Here is a 20,123-nt window from a genome sequence, read left to right on the forward strand (position 1 = left end):
GTTTATCACATTTTTGAAAATTTATATTTTTATTTTTAGGCGTAATTCAAAAATTAATAACCGTAAATACTTAAAAGTTACACAAAATATATACATTGAAGTATGGTATTTTCTGTGCATGAAAAAATTTTAAAAATATAACTTATTTTTGGATATTTATGAACATTTAAAGTTTTTAAGTCAAATAGCTTGTAAGTTTAATACAACATCCCTCGTATTTATTATAATAGCATTTGAAAAATATTTATGATATATGAAATGCTCAATTTTCATACCTAAGCGCCAAGAACATTTATAACAAGGTTTCTCTAGTAGTTCTTACTATCTTACTGAAACCAAAAAGTTTAAAAACACAGTTTTTTTTATAAATATTATAAGTTATTATAAATTTGGATGAAATTAAATATTTTAATTTTTAACAAAGAATAACGATTTATCTTTTTTGTAGTTATTTAAAAATATTATTTGTTGGGGCGTGAAACTTCAATTTGGAAGTTGGAATGTTCAAACACATTACATATGAAGATAATTAGATAACCACCGAACTAATAATGATTGTGATTTTATGAGTCATGGAATAATTGATTTTGCTAATTATTTGGAGGAAAATATCCATCAATTTGGGCGTATAAATTAATAAACAATACTAATTTTCAACAGACCAAGCAAAACTTGCTTTGCAAAAAAATTTAAAAGAAGACAGAGTCCAAAACAAAATTATCGTAATTCAAAACCGTTGATAAAAGATAAAAACCTTGTATGCTAATGAAATCGAAGTGGATACATTGAGGATGTCGGATGTGTCGTCTCAGTCTTACTGATAGTTATGATTAGTGATGGGCATAATCGAGATATATAATCGAGATATCTCGATTATGAAAATTATATCGATTATATAATCGAATCATACTTTTTATTTTTAAAACAATGAATTCTTAGCCTCAAAATAGTCAAAATGTTAATAATCGGATATAAATTATTTGGAATTAATGAATGACGTCCATGAAACGAGGGAATTTAACACTAATAAGTACTAAAATAACAGTAATAAACTAATAACTAACAATTTACTGTAGTAAAAATTAAAAATCTGTATATTTCTTAGTTTCTTACCAATTGAATAAGATTTATTTAAAAATTTAGTTTCTAACAATTGTCTTGATAACTAATGATAATTCTCATTACTAAATATTATTCGATATTTCATTCAAAACAATTCGATTATTTTGAACGAGTGATATCTCGATTATTAATATTTCATTTGGATATTTCGAGTGATATCTCGATTATGAAAATGTCTCGATTACTAATCATTCGATTATTAAAATCATTCGATTATGCCCATCACTAGTTATGATATTAGAGTCAATTGACCTATTATCAAGTTTTTAAGTAAATGCGTTTTTATCTGCGTTGTTTTTTACGATTTTTAAATTTTTAAGTGAATTTCGAGAATTTTCCAATATTAATTTTTCACCTATTCTTAATACATTTTACTTTATTATAGGATATCATTTTTAAATGTTGGTACCAAGTGACAGTGAGAATATTTACTGCAATCGTTTCTAGGTAGGGTACCGGTGACGTGTCGAATGTGTCATGTGTGTGTGTGTTTTTGAAATGTTTTACAATATAAAATAATTAATAATTATTGTTATATTTTTTCTTTCCCCCACTCAAGTCTTGATTACTTTAATTGTACATGTGGCAACAGGCCGTCAAACCAAACGGCATACATAACTGGGCATTTTACTATATAGGTTAGGTAGTTTAGTGTTCGTTGATGCCTTGATGGGTAGCCCGCAATCCTTTGTGAGAACAACTGATGCAATCAACCCCACGATGCTTATCCATCCTTTCCGTTATGCTGATTGGAGGGGATGAGAGGTCGTTCATACATTAGACTATTAGAGAGGTACTCCCGTATTGTTCAACAACTGTTCACACTGTTCACAGTTCATTGTTCTCGGTGTGCTCCAATGCTCGATAGTTGATGCGATGGAAATTTCTTAGTTTCTTACTTCCGTCGTGCCGCACAATAAAAATATTAAAAATTTTGGACTGTCGAATAAAAACTGTGCCGTTACCGACTAAATTCTTCGAATACATTATATTATTATTTTAGTCACAATTCTGCAGCCAAACGGCAGTCGTGCGAGCATTTACTAACCTTTATAGCGTATTTTTGTAACTTCTCCAATATTCACCTTTAGTTTGATTCGCAAGTGCCGGCAATTCACGGCGATGGCCCGAGGATCTTTAATTAATCTCTGCTCATAACCGTAAGTACATTAATTATCTTAATATAATTTTTAGTTAGTTTCTGTTTGTGTCATACAATATTATCATTGATTATAAACACTAGTATTAGTGGTATTTACTATTATATTTATGCGCAGTGTTTACTATTTATTCACATTTTTCAATTGATACCTAATTAATTTAAGACATTGGTTGATATTAGAGATGTTACGAACCATAATATTAAAGGTCGGACCGAACTTTTCTTTAAATTAACGAACTCGAACAGATCCGAACCTACACACTTTTAATCAAACCAGAACCGAACCGAACTCATCAAATATTTTATCGAACTCGAACCGAACATAAAAGTTAAATTGGATATTATTTTATTTAATATTTATTTATCATTTAGCCACCATACCTCAGAATTATTGAATAAAGATTTTTATTATTAAGTATTTAAATACCTACTTTAATATTAGTTAATAATTATTATGCATGAGATTTTTAATTTTTAATTATTAATATGATGATAACTGATAAGAAAAATCGAAAAACATCAATATTTAAAACAAGCAAACATTAAACAACTAATATTAATCTATTAAATATTAATTATTTAAATATTTAATAATAATTTATAATTTTAGCCGTTACTCCATCGACTTTTATTTTTATTTCTCTGGTTCGATTATCGATATTTGATTCGGTTCGATAATTTGGAATTTTCAGTTCGGTTTGCGAAAATCGAACAGTTCGTAACATCTCTAGTTGATATAGAAAAAAACTATTTTTAAACATTCCAGAATAAATAAATATCAATAAATAATTTAATTCCTCGTTATTTGTTGTTAGTACTTCGGAATTCGATAAGCTAGTTATTTTAAAAATGTTTTCCCTATTTGCGGGCTTTGATAATAGTTTAATTATTGTAAGTAATAGCATCTTTATCTAATTATCTACATTAGTAACTATAAACAGGGCTATAAACCTTAGTTTTATATCAAATTATATGATTTAAACTTTAGATTCTATAATATTTATCAATTTATCCATGTATAATTTATAATTTATTATTATGAAAATCTTAATTTTGTATTTATAAGTTACTATTATTGTATCGTAAAAAAACGTAATTAAAAAATAAAATAGTAAAAAATTCATTTTAAGTTATAACTAAACAGATTGTTTATGAAAATAACAGGGAAAGCCAAGTTAAAGCTAATACATTTTATTAAATCCAACTATTAATGATAAAATTAAATACAGGTATACTTCAGACTTCACCCAGTTCTTTCCCATTTACTCCATAAATCATACAATAACGAGTTGCGTATAATATTGTATTTGTGTCGAACGCGACGAAGTTGTCGAATTTTCAAAATTCAAATTTTTTTAGTGATCTATTTGTTAATAAATGATTTATTTATTATTATTATATAAATGATCAAGATTATGTTGTTGGAAACAGGTTTTTTCTTATTCTGACTTCACATTTATTCACATTTTCTTAAACTATTATTATAGTTTTTATTTTATTTAGGTTGGGAAATTATGCTTAAAATAGACTTGGTGGCCATGGTCAAATTCCATTAGGTATATCAGATATTGATAGGTGTATTGGTGTATACTTACGTGTACTAACATAATCAGTGTGATATGTATACTCTATTCAGTTTAAGTTGACCCACTCGTCAGACGAAAACCGGTCATGATTCTCGCACTCATTCGCAGCGCTAGTGTCCGATGTCGCCTTACCACCTAATGTGGTGACTATGACACTGGTCGACTCCGGTCTCCGATAGTTAACGACGATCGGCGACCAATCACGGATCACCATTCACCGACCAGAGGGGTCTAACTGTTTCGGCGGCTTAGTATGCGTGCGCGAGAGTGGGTCAACTTAAACGAATAGAGTATAGATTTATAATTCAAAAGTAGGCAAGTTAATGAAAAAACGGGCTTAAATTAGTTGAGACCATATTAAGAATATTGATTTATTAAGTTAAAAACAATACAGAAGTTGGCAAATAATATATTTAATTACTAAATTCCAAATGCTTAAGTTAGAATAATTAGATAGACGACAAATATTAACTTTTGAGGACGCTATACCTGCATGTGTTGCTCTGTCTTACAAACGTACAAAAACTATTTTACTCGTGATAGAACCACTCAGGCTGTAGTCATAACTAAAAAAGGATAACATTTACTATGCAACATCGTTTTTATTATTTTGATATCATAAATACAAAAAAAAATTATTCAATTTTGAAATAATGATTTTTTAAACATTAAATTTTTTTTTTGTATTTGTAATATCAAAAGAATAAAAACGATATTGCTCAATAAAATAATGTTCTCCTTTTACAGTGTGAAAATTTCGTTTTCTTAGTTATGACTAGGGCAGTGGATCAGTTGTTGCATTTGCATGTTTTTTTTAAATGCTTATATTTATTGCTGAGTGAGCTTAAAATATGTTTCGTTTAAACAAAAAAGCGGGCAAGTCGAGGATGTCGCTCTGCTGTACAGTAGGTTACTGTAATGGATGAGATTCAATTTGAATGCAATGATAGGTATCATTGTATACGAAAAACGATTCTGAACGGAGATGATTTGTCAGTCTAGGATATATTATGTATAAATATTGTCATATATTCTATTTTGAAACAAATATTTTATTTTTCAATTAAGTCGCATTTTGTATAAGGCATGGTTAATCAATTAGTGTAGTTATCATGTAGTTATCATAATTCATAATACCTTATATTATCATAGATACACGAATACCTGGTTTGAGGATAAATCGTTATCATTACGCGATTTCAAAAAAATTTAAAACTCAAACGCTCAAAACATTTTTCCTATAATGACGCTTCAAATTTTCTCTATAGCTATTTGAAGCAAACTTATGGAAAACTTGTTGTTAAATTTTATAACCTTAGATATAAATACAAACAATATTATGAATTTTGAACTACAAAATAATTTGCAAATATTCATGGTTTTGACGAATTTCTGTCAATATTTGAAATTCAAATGCTAATAAAAATTTAATTTGATTTTCCGGTTGACATTTTTTTTGTTATAGAGATTGACAAATTTGTGAGGAATCTTGTATTAAATTTTCTAATCTTAGATTGAAAAAGAAATTTTTTTATGAATTTTTAGCTTATAATAATTTGCGAATTTTCGTGATTTTTACGTATGTTGTCAAAATTAAAATTTAAATGCTTGTAAAAAAAAAAAATATGACTATACATTTCTTTTATTTTTTAACTGCTATTGTAAAAATATTTTAGGAGCCTTGTATTAAATTTTCAAATCTTAGGTATAAAAGGAAAATTTTTTATGAATTTATATGATAAAATAATTTACGAATTTTCGTGATTTTCACGTATGTTGTCAAAATTAAACTTTGAATGCATGTAAAATAAAAATGTGGCTATATATTTCTTTTATTTTTCAACTGCTATTGTAAAAATATATTATGAGCCTTGTATTAAATTCTCAAATCTTAGAATTAAAAAGAAAAACTTTTATGAATTTCGATCTAAAATAATTTGAACATTGCCGTAATTTTTATGTATTTAGTCAAAATTTGAACTTCAAATGCTAATAAAAAAAAATCGTGCATATGTATTTTTGTAATTTTTTAATCGCTGTTTTGGGGACCACAACGGCCACAACTTTTGGTATTTTATCTAACTATACTAAAGCTGGGTTGCCTGAAAAATGTAATAATTTACTATTATAATAAAACTCAGATCTTCATGGTACTATTAGAAAAAACTATGAAGTATAAAACTGGTAACTTGCGGAAATAAATTAAAAGTACTTGTTCATTCGGTGGACTTTAAAAAACCCAAGCAAGAAAATAATCTTATTGAGCAAAAAATACATTTATTTAAAAAAATATTATTTACAATATAAATGTATAAAAAAACAAAGAAATTATATTTATTGATTGATTTTTGAAGCCTTGTTCTTTATGTGGTTATAAATATAATATAAATTAATAAAAAAAAATATATACATATATATATATATATATATATACATATGTAATAACCTTGTTTATCGTAATAGTTTTTAGAATAATTTATAGGAGGTAGATTATGACCACGAAAATTAAATCTTTGAAGGCTGTTTTATGTACAATGTCTTATTTTTAACTTTTAGACAAAGTTATAAAAATTAAATGGAATAAAATAATTATATATTAAAACAATAAAACATATTTTTTTAATGAAAGTCAACTAATTAAATATCACAGTAATACTTAATAGTGAACTTCTATAAATAAAATATTTAAATTGAGAAAATTAGAGCATTCATGATTAAACATCATACATCAGTCTAGGTTTCTTTATGCTTCTAGAAACGCTGGATGCCTTAGAAACAACTTCTCTTTTCTTTCGTATGTTGTTTGCAATAACTGCCAGGTTTTCTATTCCTAAAACAGAAATTAAAATAAATAATTTAATCATTCATTTTTTATTTAAAAATAACTTTTTTTGATTTATGAAGGTATAACATTATTGGTTTTTAAAAAAAAATTGGTAGGTACACTTAATTCTATTAAATAAGTCAAAATCAAGTTCATAGATTATTTTCTTATTAACAGTATATTTAGTTTTAAATTTTAAAAGCGAAGACCTGAAAACATAATTCAAGGTGATTCCTCATAAGTAAGGCAAAGATTTCAACGTTCTTTGCATTGTTCTCTATGCTACCAGATACTCATTTCATATGATTTCTTGGAATTTTCTATTTTGAATTTTCAAATGTACTTCCATCTTACTAAATCAAATTTTTTATCGCCCTCAAATTTGATAATCAAAGTATTATTTCAACTACTTTTCAGGTATACATACAAAAGAAACACATCCTCCCCTTAGAATCTAAAATTAAAAACTATTATTATTAACTATTTTTGAACAGTAAATTACAATAATATTAAGCTGTCAAACTTAATTGTTTGCATATGTTCATTTAACTCTAAACGTGAACTTTGATTGATTAAATAAAATCTTTTAAGGAGCCCTAAATAAATGGTCTTGGGCATTGTAAAGAAAAATTTTGCCTAAAAATTATAAACGATTTAATATTTTAATGAATACCTACTTTACACTGTGACCCAGCAGATTTTTACTGTGATTTGTACAAAATTCAATTTTTATATTTCAAAATCTATATCCGAAATTTAAAAATGAATTCTTATTTTCTCCTAGACTCAAATATTTTTAACAGTTATAACAGTTGTATCAATAGATTCCCTGAGACTGAGGTAAAGTTTGTAGCTTTGTTTTTCAACCCATTAAGGTTACTATAGGGTATTATTCACATAAATTTTGTTTTTGCTCACAAAAAAAAAAAAGTATGTACATATATATATGTATATGTTTCACACCAGATTATACAATTACATCAGCCAACCAGCCTTGGATTAGACTGGCCTGAGTGAATCATAGATAAAATACCAAAGAAATATAAGATAACCTAAAATATTAGATTGGATATAGTATGGCATTATTTAAATGACAGTTGACATACATATACATAATATGTGTAATAATATTATGCTAGTAATCAGATAGTGTATCATGATTCATGAATAACTGGATATAGCCACAAAGCAACCGCATGGATGTGAAACATTAGTATACCTGGAAATCGGCACATACACATTTCACGATACCAGTAATTTAGAAGACAGTCAGGCTTAAGAGAGACCTGAATAAAATAAGTTCAGACGTGAACTGTTAGAGCTAGTACCTTCACGCCAATCGCCTTTTTGAAATTGAAATATTATTTTAATCGAATAAATTTGGGACTTAGAAAATATTCAAGTAATAGGATACTTTTTAAGCACCAATGTACTCTGACGGTTGGACTATTTCTAGTATCCATAATAAATTAAATAGTGTTCTACTCAGTTTTAATTCAATAAAAACCAAATACTTAATCATTTAAACAGTTTGTTAATTAATTTTGCCACTTCCCTTCCATCTTATTACAAGGATCACTCTTCTGTATGCTGAGACGCTACAATATACAATTGAAATATGAAATAAAATAATAATAAAACTATATAATGCTTTTCAATCTAATACTAATAATTGTCATTGTCATAAAAATTTATTTTAAAGAAATAATATTGAAACTCACTATTGGTGTTTCCATTATCCATGTAACTAGCTCTAGGGTTAGTCATTGTATGAATTAGAGAGTGGGTTTCTTCTGGTTCTGATTCGTCTGATGAATACATTTCTTCATTATATCCGTTTAATAATGCTATTGGTTTTTCATTTAACCATTGAAGGCCGTCACGACTATTGTCTGTCGGGGTAGTTGTTGTATGAATTGGAGAGTGGGTTTCTTCTGGTTCTGATTCGTCTGATGAATACATTTCTTCATTATATCCGTTTAATAATGCTATTGGTCCTTCATTTAACCATTGAAGGCCGTCACGACTATTGTCTGTCGGGTTAGTCATTGTATTGATTGGAGAGGGGGTTTCTTCTGGCTCTAATTCGTCTAATAAATGCAGTTCATTATCATCTTCGTTTGTTAAATCTATAACTCCTTCATTTAAACTTTGAAGGCCCTCATAATTATTATCTATCGGGACAGTTAATGTATCAATTGAAGAGGGAGTTTCTTCTGGTTCTAATTCGTCTAATAAATGCAGTTCATTATCATCTTCGTTTATTAAATCTATAACTCCTTCATTTAACCATTGAAGGCCGTCACGACTATTGTCTGTCGGGTTAGTCATTGTATCGATTGGAGAGGGGGTTTCTTCTGGCTCTAATTCGTCTAATAAATGCAGTTCATTATCATCTTCGTTTATTAAATCTATAACTCCTTCATTTAAACTTTGAAGGCCCTCATAATTATTATCTATCGGGACAGTTAATGTATCAATTGAAGAGCGAGTTTCTTCTGGTTCTAATTCGTCTAATAAATGCAGTTCATTATCATCTTCGTTTATTAAATCTATAACTCCTTCATTTAAACTTTGAAGGCCCTCATAATTATTATCTATCGGGACAGTTAATGTATCAATTGAAGAGCGAGTTTCTTCTGGTTCTAATTCGTCTAATAAATGCAGTTCATTATCATCTTCGTTTATTAAATCTATAACTCCTTCATTTAAACTTTGAAGGCCCTCATAATTATTATCTATCGGGACAGTTAATGTATCAATTGAAGAGCGAGTTTCTTCTGGTTCTAATTCGTCTAATAAATGCAGTTCATTATCATCTTCGTTTATTAAATCTATAACTCCTTCATTTAAACTTTGAAGGCCCTCATAATTATTATCTATCGGGACAGTTAATCTATCAATTGAAGAGGGAGTTTCTTCTGGTTCTAATCTTACAAAATGTATGAGTCTGTTGATGTAAGAGGAGTGTTCCATTCCCAAAACTATAGATTCTTCAATATCATCTACGAATGGATCAAGTGATATTTCGACAACACCTACATTAGGTGGTAGTTCTGTATCTGGTATCCCATACATTTCTTCTGGTTTATCACACCGTTCAAAGATTATTAAATTCAGTCCAGCCTCAGATCCATAGGCTCTAGTGTACTTTCTTTTTAGTTTTAAATATAAAGGTCTGGGTGCATTCCTATCATACGCCACATCAACTCCTTCTGCATTCTCTTGTAGAACCATTCTTCTATTTTCCGAATCATTTTCTTCAAGATTAGTTAAATTGATGTTAGTAGAGATTTCCATCGAATCTGAGTATCTCTCAGATGGTTCTGTTTTTATTTCCGACCATGGGTTTTCTTCAGCTTCATAAATTGGCTCAGCTTTTATTTTAGTAATAGTTTCTTCTGATGTATTCATTACATCATTTGTACACTGTTGTAAGAACACACAATCGCCCTCTTTTTTTTGATTTTCTCCATCTTCTTCTGGTTCAGAATTCAAGTTAAACAATGTCGCACGATACATTTGCACTTCCTCAAGACCCTATTTTATCAAACAAAAGACAAAATACTATATTATAAAATAACATAAAACTATATATACATAGTAAAAATATTAATATTATATATATATACAGTGTTCACCAATTTAGGGAACACTGAATTTCTCGGCCGGATTTTTTTGAAATGAATCGATTTTTTTTTACAAACAGGTGGTATATGAATACACATTTTTTGATACATTTCAAAATTTTTCGAGAATTTAGTCTGCGCGTGCACAGTAAAAACTTTTTTTTTTAATAGCAATACCTATTTTGAACACCATATTCGGATAGGTCTATTTTTTTAAAGTAATTTTCATGTATCAACAATGGCTCTAAGTTCAATATTGACTAAATAAGAGACATGTCAATTTTATTAAATAATACATTTTTAAACATTTATAAAATCATTTATAATTAATTCTTATTGGTTACTTTTTGAATATTTGTACATATTTTTTTTTTAGAAATGTTATAAACAAGACTAACATATAATATGGATACAACATTATTTATTAAAAATCAACTAGGTACAACTGGTACACAAGGCCGGCGCAAGAAGTATTGGCGCCCTTAACACCCCCCCCCCCCACGACTAATTTGAGTAGTAGTAAAATTAAGTTTTTTAGGAAGTTAAATAAAATTAGCATTTATTTTGTATCATAACAATATTGTAATATGTTAGACATTATTTTATTAACTTATAAAATTGTATGACAAAAATAATATTATATTAATTATATTATTATATTTATAGATACTGCGAAAAACGTGTTAAGAATAATACCTACTAATTTTCATAATAATAAATATGCGAATGTACGATTCACCGCGTTATATCGACCGTTTTGCCATATATTAATTATTAAATATTATCATCATATATTCATATCAATTATCAAAATTCAAAGTATATTCATTAACATAGAATATCAAATCAAATATTATATTATTTCACGCCACCAGCCCACACCACTGCCTATAATATAGGAATATTGTGTTTCTAGTTTCACTAACTACTTATTTATTGAAACGGAATTTATTGTAAAAAAGAAACCAAAATACTATGTATAAATTTACTAAACAAAATATATGATTATATGAATATTGATTACCTGTTGGCAGTTACTTGTTAGTTTATAGTTTATGTATTTGAGTATTTGACATTACACAGTAGACCGTACGGAGCGAGAGCTCGTCGAAAACAATAAATGTGTGTGTCAGACAATTGTGTCTTTTTGATTTACGCTATTCTGCGATATTTTCGCCGTAAGGTCCGAATGAGTTTTACCGCCACGGTTTTTCTAACGAATCTAGCCTTAATCATCTGGTAATATGATTTTATTTATAAATGGGTAAATATTATAATATGAAAATAATTATTATGACCATCTATATATTTTATTTTATCGACACACACAAATGCGGTGGTATGCTTCCATAGTTCCATGCATTATTTTTACATCAAATCCAGCGGTATCGATGCACTGTTATATTATTCTTATATTTTACAAATATGACTAATATGAGACAATTGAAGATGCATCTTCAATTAAAACGATATTAGATAATGAATATTTCAAATTGTATAGATTGTTAATGCGTTTTAAAAGATAAATTAAAAAAAAATAATTTTGTATCCACATGATGTTAGCCTTATTTATAACATTTAAAAAAAATTTGTACAAATATTCAAAAAGTAACCAATAAGAATTGATTATAAATGATTTTATAAATGTTTAAAAATGTATTATTTAATAAAATTAACATGGCCTTTTTTTGTGGAAATACTGATTTGCGTAGAACGTTTTTTTTTTTTTTTTTGATTCAGTATCTAATCTTTATATTATATGTGATAAAAATGTTTGTTTGATACCTTACGAATATAGCACAACAATAGCATTAACATAATTGTTTATAAATTCTTTTCTTGAATAGAACTATATATATCTGGTTAATTTATTAATAAATTGTTCTAGGCATATATCAATGAAAATAGTATAATAATTGATAACTGAAAAGTCATGAAAAACTTAATTTATTTAGTTTTGTGGATGCAAAGAAAAACAAAACGAGGATAAATTATTTCTTGAAAATTCGATTTTTCATCTAATACAATTTTTATAACCAACTGAGCAACACTAAATGAGTGACACAGACTTTAAACTTTAACTTTATTTATCTCAAAACAAGCTTTTCTAGAATATGCAACTAGCCCCTCAACATCTTTGTTGACTACATTCAATAAAAACCTGATGTTATCCTATACTGTTTAGTTAAAAATATTAATTTCTTTAGTGAAGGATAAAGAGTCAATCTTAATAAATATGTAAACATAATCGGCAATGTATGCATGGATAAAAAACCAAAAATCAATTAAAGAAATCAGGGATTTTTGATTGAACGATACCCACTAGCCCTTTTCTAACCTGTAATCTAATATACCTTATTTACAGCCAATAGGATTAAATAACAAAAATTAAGGAGCCCTTTAATGTTTTTGTAATCTATCCATAAAAAGTTGCTAGTGTGGGCCTGGTTAGGTATCTAATATGAGTACAACCTATATTGTGTACACAATTAATATACACAATAAATTAATTAATCAACAATAATTGTATAATTATTTTGGTATTACACATCTATTCATCCATAGATTCTAGATATTTTAAAATCATTGTTATCTATTTAAGACAATTAAAATAGTTTTAAAAATTTTAAGTGAATACAAATAAGACACAACTACCAAAGTAGAAACTAAAAAATAATTTAGTTTGAAATGGATTCTTAAGTTAAAATTAGAAATTTTGACAAAACAACGATTTTTAATTGAATAGCCATTAAGATGCTTTTAAAATAATAAAACGGAACACATCAAAAAAGAGCAAGCTGCAATATCAGATGGATACACAGACCCATGGTTATTTTACAGATATTGTTCGGGCAGTCGGTTTTCTGTTAGAATGTGCCTTAAGTATTAATTTCAAAAACAAATGTATATAAATCCATTTTCTAGTGTACACAATTATTTAACATACTCCTTTGTTGTCGTCTTTCATGTACTTATATATACTAGGCATAAGTTAATATGGAAAAAGGGATTTTGGATGGCAAATTAGTCATTTTCTTAAAATGTAGGAAGTATACAAAATATGTTTACTCATTTCCAACATAGTTTTGATGTTTTTTATATTATTTTGTATATTTATTTATCACCAAACATCAAGTCGATTCCCAGTTACCAGTTTCCGATCACTCTTCTAGGTAAGCAATATAAATAACAACAAAACGACGTTGATTAAGTGTAAGACAGATTAGTCTGTAAATGTTATCTACTGCTTAACAATAAATTGTAATTGTAATACTCACATTCCTAGCATTTACCATGCCATATCTATAGACAAAGGGAACTTCAGGACTAGAAGTAGTGAGCTCTGGATTTTCATTGTCACTGGTTATGGGTAAGTAACGACTGCTGGGACCTGGGTCACAATTACCGCTGTATCCAGGAACGTTATGATTTAAGTTGTTGTTTGGCATTTTATCTTAGTACCGCTGTTGCAACAGACGATGAAATGTTATCTTAAATTATTGTTACAAAAAAATTGAAATATAATAAATAATATGTTTACCAAACAATGGACAAAAATGGCGCTCAAAACTTCAAAACACTCGGATGTTTACAGTGAGGAACGCGCAAAACAACAAACGTAACATAGGAAGAATAAATGTGTTAATCTCTTAATTCTTTTAATAAAACGACACGCCGCTATAGCCGTCGTCAGTAAGAACTTGCTAGAGAGTTAATCCATTTTCTATGTGCAAGAGAAGGCAGCGAACTGCGAACGTCGGTCGTAAACCTAAACTCGTAAAAACGTGTTTTAAGGCCAGATGCCCAGTGAGCAATAGACGAAGAGAGGAGTAGAGGTTAGAGGCTAGAGAGAGCTGATGCACCGGCCACCGATGAACCGCTCAACACGTTACACGTCTCACGAAACAAAACAAAGTCAACGATAAGCGGGAACGACGTAATAAATAATAATATTTTGGGAGAGTTGGTAGTTGGTACGCACTGTATGGCAGTACTCACTTATGTGTTGGTATCCACTGGAATTTTGATTTTGAAAACAAAATATCAAACGCTGAACGACATTTGATTATTTACCTCCATAGATAACATAATATAATATACTAATGGACAATGGTCTTCAAAGTTCAAAGTCATCGCAGTATCGCACAGGACACACGATGACGATAATAGAATATTAAAATATTAAAAATATACCTAATATAATCCCTCGAGGAAAATATTATAGATCAATTTTTTAATGTAGAATTTCGAAGGAAAAAATAACAATAATTATCACTTAATATAAGGTTCTAGCTGGCAGCTAGTGATGCTGTTGTTCCAAATATTTATTAGTATTTATTTCAGATGTGCTCAGTGAAGAAGCACAACAATACGCTATGAAAAAATATGCAAATAATATGCCGCAAAATAATTATATTAACAAAACTCACATCCGTTTACGACGTTTAAAAGGATGCTACACACACATGTATACACTCATTAGATGTCTCCGTCTTACAAGTGCATAACAGAAAATTTACGATTAGCAATTCACATTTAGCTTCGATGGTTTAAAAATTAGACCGAGTCAACCTATTATGAAACTTAGAAAATTACTTAAATTTAAGAACATTGATGTTTATATGTGGTCATGTAGATATTTTACGATACCTAATTTTTTGGAAAGTTTAGTGTGTACACTGTACAATATATCAGCAGTTCAGTAAATTAGACTGACCCATTTCTGATACCTAGCTCACTAAAAAACTGAACTACCGAAAAAGCCCACCTACAAACACGGATAATGTTCTCACCATATTGAGTTTCGTAATATTGGTCGATTCACTATGATTTTTTTAACTAACAAATCTGCATGTCTAAACGTGAAGTGTGAACTGCTGAGCATACATCTGTCGTGTTTATACAAACGGAAACAAAAAATGCGCGTGTAGCTAATTCATAAGTTTCTATCGTCAATCGTCTGTAATCGATTCACTAATTTCCCATTGGGCTCAAACGTGAGTACGAGACACCTCTCGTGACATACTTACACCTCATTGTACTCGTTGTTTGCGTGGACGACGTGTACCTGTGCAGTAACGTAGTGCACTCCGTATTAACATTATAATGCGGCGTTGTGTGTCATAGTAGGTGATGAACTTCATTTAATAGTTAAATATAATGCACTGATATACAACAGTGATGCCCATAAATTGAACTAGTTTACTCGCTAAAGAGACATGTAAGAATTTTCTAGTCTGTAATTACCTACCTGATAAAATTTGGTATTACAAATTTTTTATTCTTAATAGGTACCTATTTTTTATGTTGGATGTTGCTGGTGAGACTCACACATAATATATGTCATGCAAGTCTTGACAAAAGTCATGTAAATTTATGCTAATTGTTTGTAAAAAAAAAAATTAAATTAAAGGAGTGATGTTTGCGAGATGTACGTTAAGTTTAGTTGATTTAAGGAAATCTTATTAATAATATTAATAAATACATTATATTAACATACCTTTTTTCTTTTCCATATTATGAATATTTTAAATACTTATTTACAGAATGAAAAAAATCAATAAAATAATCACAACTGATCAATTAGTTCAAGTATCGTAAATAATAAATCATATAGATGTACAAAAAGTATTTAATATTAAAAACAAATTTATGATTTTTAAACAATTTTTTTGAGTACGAAAACCATATTCTTATTATTGAAGTATGAAGGTAGAAATCGACGAGCTAAGTAAAAAATAAGGTACCTATTAGGTACATTTTTAGGATATACGGCCTCTAACAAATAACACAATATAGTCATCATATATTTATAAATGATTCCATAAGGTTTTTTTGATTTCTAAATATCTATCAACAAATTAGATTATATTTCAGCTTATTTTTTTGAAAGTTTTGCCTTAATTTTTAAGCAAATAAAATATTTAAATGAAAGTTATTACGATGAATATCATTATAATATAATATGTAACTTAATAAATATTTAATATTATTTATTATACATATTTTTACATTTTACACTTATAATATGTTTAAAGGGATCAATAAATAAAAATTTAATTACAGACTTTCGTTATCTATGTATTTTCTAAAAAATGTACATTGTGCAGGATTTATAAATACACACTTTCTTTCATTTTTTGTTGATTTTACTTAGAAGATTAAATATCTACTTGGAAAAGCTGAACGCCGTTTAGAATCATCAATTAATATTGAAGGTAGTGTAAAAGAGTTCTTATTAATTATCTACTGAATTACTAGTAACATGTAATTTTATTTGAATAAAAGTTATTTCCATCAACACTATTTACCTACTGTAAATTGATATTTAAATACAGTGAAACCTGACTTAACGGACACCTCTTTTAACAGACAAAATGACCAGGTCCCAGCAAAAAGATAGACATTCCAATGTATTTTGACCTGTCTATAACAGACTCCTTCTATTACGGACATGGACATTAATATTTTACTCGACAGTTTCATAACAGACAAAAAAACATACATACTACGTCTATAATAAACGCAATTAGGATTACGACCAATTACATTATCGCCGATTACGATAACGCTAATTGCAAGTACCTATTTAATTTATAAGGTTTAAATTTGTACATCAATTTAGGTTAATACAATTTAACAATTTATAATGTGTCATTGTGTGTATGTATGTATTACATGTAATATAAAAATAATAATTAAAATTAAATTTATAATGTATCTGACAATTGTGACATGTGTCATAATACATATTAATACAGATTATATCTAGTACATATTATAAAATAAAAAATAATACAAATGTACGTACAAATTGTAATTTTTAAAACATTGAAACCTGTCTACAACGGACACCTGTCTATTACAGACAATTATTTTGGTCCCACGACTCCATTAGATACAGATTTCACTGTATAACTGTTTAATAAACTCCATATTATATAAAATATAATATTTTTTAAGAATGATGAGTTTTTTCTTGTCTTTAATTTAGTAAAACTATCTAGTACCTATCTACAGCTTCATAAAGATCAAGTTGGGCAGTTTCTTTTTTTTTTGTCACTATAAATAATTAATCACTTAACCTAATCATTATTATCATCCTTAGTTAAGCGTAGTTAGTTTCCCCATCTTTTTTGTGTTGAAAAAAAGTAAGTCATTAGAACCTGTATTTGTTTAAGGTAATTTTAAACCGATTATTAGTGATTTTAAGGTTGCCATAAGAGTAGAGGAAGTTTGAAAAAAAATTCAGTTATGTGAATGTATTATAATTCAGTGTAATTATTTCAGGATTTATAATTTATTTTTCTGTAGGCTACATGAATACATGATATATGTTTAATTTAATCAATGATAATGTATATTTTAAATTATGCTACAAAACTTGTCGAGTGCCACAAAGTAGGTATATTCTTCTTAATAAGTATCAAGAACTAAGATATTCAACTTTGTAGTTCATTCATTCAATCATAAAACAGTTAAACTCAATCAAATTCATTTAGGTCATTTTAAATTTCAATGAATTAGTTCATGGTATTGTATTATTGTACGTTCAGTAACCATTCATTTGTTGTATTATCTATAAGTATAATCATCCCTGTATTATACACACATGTGAATTTCTTACTCGAGTCTAAGAACGCAAGGATCAATGTAATAATTGTGACAATTTGTATAGCATATATTTTCAATTAACTATTGCTTGTTGCATATTTATTGTTTGATTGAATTCAAAACGATGTTTTTAGTTACTACCTCTTGGTTCTTGGTACCTGGTAATGTATCATAGGCTTCAATGTATATTATATAATATTTTTTTTTTTTTTTTTAAGAAACTATTGATGAGAACCATTAGTTTTTACAATTACAACAAACATATAAATAATATATAATAATCTATTAAATTAGAAAAACATTAATTTTTTTTAACACGTTCGCCGCCAAGTGTCACATATGTGTGACATGAGGTCTCTTTAAAAAAACCCATGTCATACATATATACTATACTATATACTATATACTATACACATAATCGAAATAATATTAGGTTTGGGTTTGTCCTAAGATTTTCAAAAAGGTCTTGGGTGGTGAACGTAAAAAAAAAAATATATATAATATAATTATGATTAACTATAATATATTCACAAAGTTCATATATTTATTCGTTTGATTGTTTGTTATAGTCAGCAAATCAGAGCTTTCAGAGAGAACTAGAATAAGAATGTTTCACATTGGCAAATTGGTTTGTCAACTATTCAACACTGTCAATATCAACACATTATAGCTATGGACAATCATGTTTGTCATCATATTATTTATAATATATAAAAATATAAAATTACAATTATATTTATTTTATTCATTTGTTACCTACATAAGTATCTAAGAAAAAACAATTGTTTATAAATATATGTTTTAAGGAAATAAATGCAATTTCTAAAGCAAATTTTGAAGTTGTTTTAAATTATTACATTAAAACATTGGTATCATAAAAAAAAAAAAATATATTATAAAATTAAATAATTTATAATAATCGATAAGTATTATTATCTAGATTTTTTTAATCAATCTTGAGCTGTTTTTAGTTTGTTAATTTTTGGGATGGAATCCCAAGAATATAATGTTGCCATAATGATAATGAATAGTGTAACAATTTACTAATACATCTTAGATAGAGACTAGGAACCTATATAGAATATAATAGTACATATTTTTTTAAAGGTATAACAGATTAAACAATGAAACAAATATTATTCTAATCAATAATTTTTTTAATGTTATATCATTGACAGACTATTGCCTTATATTTTTCAATTTTATTTTTGATACTGAAAATTAAAAAAAAAACTTAAATCTGGATTAAACTTTTTTTGAAAACTTCAAAATAGTGAATTAATTGTAAAACTGATTTTTAAAAAATGTCAATTGTAAAAACATTTAATTAAGATATGCAGTTTATTTGTATTTTTTTTTTTTTAAATCTCGTTTTTGTTAAGTCAAATAACTTGATCTAGTTGTAAAAATGTTTTAAATTCAAAAACTATAAACTTTAAAAAAATATTTAATAAGAATTTTTAAATTGGGACTTGTTAATTAAAAATGTTTATATTTATCAGTTTTTTATAAACTAAATTTACAAATTGCCTTTTTTTAATGTTTTAAAAACAATTGTATTAGGTTTTAAGTTTCTTGTTTTTAGTATTAAAAAATAAAATAGTAAAATGTTATACCATGTGTAATGTGTATGTACAGTGCAAGCTTGGAAGGCTAGATTTTGCAGGGACTCTTGTAAATTTATTAATACCTTATATATTTTTATATATTTTTCTAGTATTTCTTTGAAGTTTTATAAAAATGGAGTCACTCAATAAATTTAATATGAAACAAATTAAAATTAGTAGGTAAGTATAATCAAGGCTGGGCATTAACGAGTTAAAAAGTTAAAGTTAAGTTAAAAAGTTAAAGTTAAGTTACTTTTAACTAAGTTATTTAACGAGTTACTTTTATTTTCAAAAGTAACTTCCAACTTAACAAGTTTCTTTTTTTTTTAAACAACTTCTAACTTAACGAGTTAATTTATTAATTTGTCCTAATATAAATTTCATATATTTAAAATTATATTTTGATTTTTATAACTTATTGATATTATATATATAAAAATAATAATTGTGGGAATAACCAAATACTTTACGATATGAATGTGAGTGTTTTGCATTATTTCTATATTTGAAATTTCAATAGATATTAGAATAACGTGTATAAGTACAACTATCTACCTATATAAAATTTGGGAAACGATT

General features: G+C 27.3%; 1 protein-coding gene and 1 long non-coding RNA gene across 2 annotated transcripts; one reads left to right on the plus strand and one right to left on the minus strand.

The window, feature by feature from the left end:
* The first annotated feature begins 1,156 nt into the window (after positions 1-1,156).
* Positions 1,157-18,769, plus strand: LOC149060416 (uncharacterized). Its single transcript, XR_016189360.1, has 2 exons — positions 1,157-2,282; positions 18,507-18,769. It is a non-coding gene; the product is annotated as an uncharacterized LOC149060416 (long non-coding RNA).
* On the minus strand, positions 6,442-14,231 carry LOC107172418 (uncharacterized). The gene is made up of 4 exons (XM_089215699.1): positions 13,865-14,231; positions 13,602-13,787; positions 8,416-10,234; positions 6,442-6,700 (listed from the first exon to the last, which is right to left on the minus strand). Exons 2-4 carry the CDS (start codon positions 13,770-13,772, stop codon positions 6,585-6,587), a joined length of 2,106 nt encoding a protein of 701 aa, XP_089071825.1. The 5' UTR covers positions 13,773-13,787; positions 13,865-14,231; the 3' UTR covers positions 6,442-6,584.
* Positions 18,770-20,123: the final 1,354 nt, after the last annotated feature.

The sequence above is a fragment of the Diuraphis noxia genome, unplaced genomic scaffold (genome assembly GCF_037042655.1).
Source record: "Diuraphis noxia isolate RWA-SAM2 unplaced genomic scaffold, SU_Dnox_SAM2 contig0001, whole genome shotgun sequence".
NCBI lineage: Eukaryota > Metazoa > Arthropoda > Insecta > Hemiptera > Aphididae > Diuraphis > Diuraphis noxia.

Excerpts from the sequence above, each read along its gene's own strand:
- LOC107172418 (XM_089215699.1), bottom strand. The coding sequence starts at position 13,772 with ATGCCAAACAACAACTTAAATCATAACGTTCCTGGATACAGCGGTAAT. Across the intron at positions 10,235-13,601 it reads GCATGGTAAATGCTAGGAAT|GGTCTTGAGGAAGTGCAAAT; the intron begins GTGAGTATTACA and ends TTGATAAAATAG. Across the intron at positions 6,701-8,415 it reads GGATAATGGAAACACCAATA|GAATAGAAAACCTGGCAGTT; the intron begins GTGAGTTTCAAT and ends TTTCTGTTTTAG.